The 2,500-nt window shown below is 40.2% G+C and overlaps 1 protein-coding gene across 1 annotated transcript in view; it reads right to left on the bottom strand.

Moving 5' to 3' along the window:
• The window catches only part of mRpL16 (mitochondrial ribosomal protein L16), a 15,030-nt gene that overhangs the window by 152 nt on the left and 12,378 nt on the right, over nt 1-2,500 (bottom strand). Inside the window, exons 4-5 of the mRNA XM_043017823.2 lie at nt 738-980; nt 1-134 (exon numbers count right to left, since the gene is read on the bottom strand). The exon at nt 1-134 is cut by the window's left edge and continues 152 nt beyond it. Of these exons, the coding sequence (XP_042873757.2) occupies nt 1-134; nt 738-980 (377 nt within the window). The remainder of the gene's footprint in view (nt 135-737; nt 981-2,500) is intronic.

Raw genomic sequence — 2,500 nt, 5'->3', positions numbered from 1 at the left:
TTAAAAGTGTAGGGATTGATGTTCTCTCTCTCACGCCTCTCCTCTTTCTCTCTACCATCATCCAACATTTTTTGGCTAATGACTTCAGCCGGGAAGGGTAATTTCTCGGCAATCATGTTCATTATTGGGTATACCTGGCAAAACAAAAGAACACACATATTAGCTCTTCTAGTTTCAGGAACTTCTACCTGTAGTCATTAACACTTGTAACTGTTCTTCAGGAGGGGATAACATTCTCCCCTTAAAGCTTATCTGATGATGAAGTGAGTTTGAAACCAAATGGCACAAGAAAAGATTAGTTTTTGTTCACTGATAGTTCCTCCATGATATACAACATAATATCAAGAACATTTGAAGTTAATCTATGAAACATTCTTAAATATACAACTCTATTTAACCATATCCAAAAAAATTAAATTAAATGGAAAAAATAAAAATAAAAATATATAGCTCTCTCCTACAATCCTACATATGCACATACATATGTATGATGTAAGGGATGATATACATACATATAGTTATAAATATAAATATATATCTTATGAAGAAAAATCGGAAGGACTAAAGAAGAAAAAGAGGAGGAAAAGAATAAGAGGGAAAAGAGTAAGATAAGAATAAGAACAAGGGCAATAGGAAGATGAGGAAGAAGAGGAATAAGAAAAGGAAAAAAAAGGAGTAAGATAAAAAACAAGAAAAAAAAAAAAAAAAAAAATCCAAGGCCCTCCTCCTGCACATACCTCCTTGAGTGAGCACTTCCCACCGACCTCAATGATTACCCTCCCCGCCTTGACAGGGGTAACATAGTGGTCGATGGATCCCTTGCCCCCGCCCATGCGCTTTCCCTGGCCCTTCTTGGTGATGGGTTTCCAGGGGGCGTCGATCCTCCAGATAGCAAAGGTCTTGCTGACATTAATCTTCCTCGCGATGGTCATACGGATCATCTCCAGGTGGCCCCAGCGCAGCATTCCTCCTCTCCGAGCCTGTGGGGGATGAGGTCTCTCATAAGGATGTGGAGAGATAGATGATTGTGGTGTTGAGGGTGGTGATAAGGACAAGGATGATGATGAGGGGAGTGATGATGGTGAATGTGGGAGGAGAGGGAAGAGGGGGAGGAGAGGGAAGAGGGGGTGGAGGGGGAGGAACTTAATTCAGCTTGAATGGACAGGAAAAAAAAGGAAGGAAAAAAAAAATCACACCTTAAACTAAACCAAACAAATGACAAACATGTGATTTCTAGAAAAATTAACCACTTAATGATAGGTGACAGTATATCATGCCAAGTGGTGGCAGCATCAGCCGCCGGGGAGGAGATATTTCGTCATGGCCATCCTCCTGGCCCACGCACCAGGTGATCGGTGGCTATCCTCCAGCCGGTACACCAGGTGATCGGGCAAATATCCCGAGGCCTTCAGCTTACACATTTGAAATATCCCGTTGTTTTGACCATTAGGAGACAAAGTAGCTACATCATTAACCCATTGCAGCCGGAGATAAATTTGCTTGCCCAGCCTCCAGAATAGGTTTTATTTTAGAGAGAGACCGCTTGAAGCAATATAATTTGAATCATCCCACTCTCTTTCAGTCATTCATTGTAAAACTAGAGCATTTTTTGTGTTTTATTTTTTTGTGTGTTTTATTGAGTTTAGAGACTTATATGTGCCATGTGACAGGCTCTGTCAGTGCTGCAGTAGACTAAAATTGTAGTATATTATCCATATTAGCTCATTATTTTCTTTATACTCAATGTGATAGAAGTATTGCTGTTTTATGGGAGGACAAAAGGCAACTTTATTTTTTCGTATTTTTGTGCTGTCATGAACGAATACGAAACATATAACCCACTACAATAAAGATAACAAGAAGAGGTAGGGAAGAGGAATGAAACCTGTGCTTATGACTGTGAGTGCCACAGTGAAAGGCATCCATATTGGCACAGGAGCACATTTTAGATACTGGGTATGGATTGAGTCACCTTCCTCTTCTCGTTTTGCCTGCACATCTTTCATCGGCGGTACTTTAGAGCAAGGGTTCATCAACTTCGTGTGTGCCATCGCTCTATACAGACAGTGCTTACTAGAGACCGTGGATGGGTGCCATTCAAGGCTCTCTCTCCTGCTGGTGCTAGGAAAAAGTGGTGCCATCTAGGTTTTGGACGTTAAGCTAGCACTATATTACGGTAATTATAGTAATTATGACTGTAGTAGCCATCATCACTCATTCCTTTTTCATAGTACAATAAAATAGCATAGTATTCCAAAATCCCCGAACGTCATGTACGTTATGACGCCCGTCGTCAGGCCAAAGCTCCTACGTCATGTATGTCATGACACCCGTACACAATGGGTTAACGGGTTAAAAAGAAGACAAGAAGAAAGAGGAAGGAGGATGCAGAATAATATTAATAACAATAATAATATTAGTAATAAGACAAGGCAGAATAGCAACAAGACAAGGCAGAATAATAATAATAACAAAAAAATTCATAAACACACTACATAGA

The sequence above is a fragment of the Penaeus japonicus genome, unplaced genomic scaffold (genome assembly GCF_977035675.1).
Source record: "Penaeus japonicus unplaced genomic scaffold, GWHDUDI00000001_assembly GWHDUDI00000027, whole genome shotgun sequence".
Taxonomy (NCBI): domain Eukaryota; kingdom Metazoa; phylum Arthropoda; class Malacostraca; order Decapoda; family Penaeidae; genus Penaeus; species Penaeus japonicus.
Note: the sequence above shows the minus strand (reverse complement) of the source record. Positions and strands in the feature narration are given on the sequence as shown.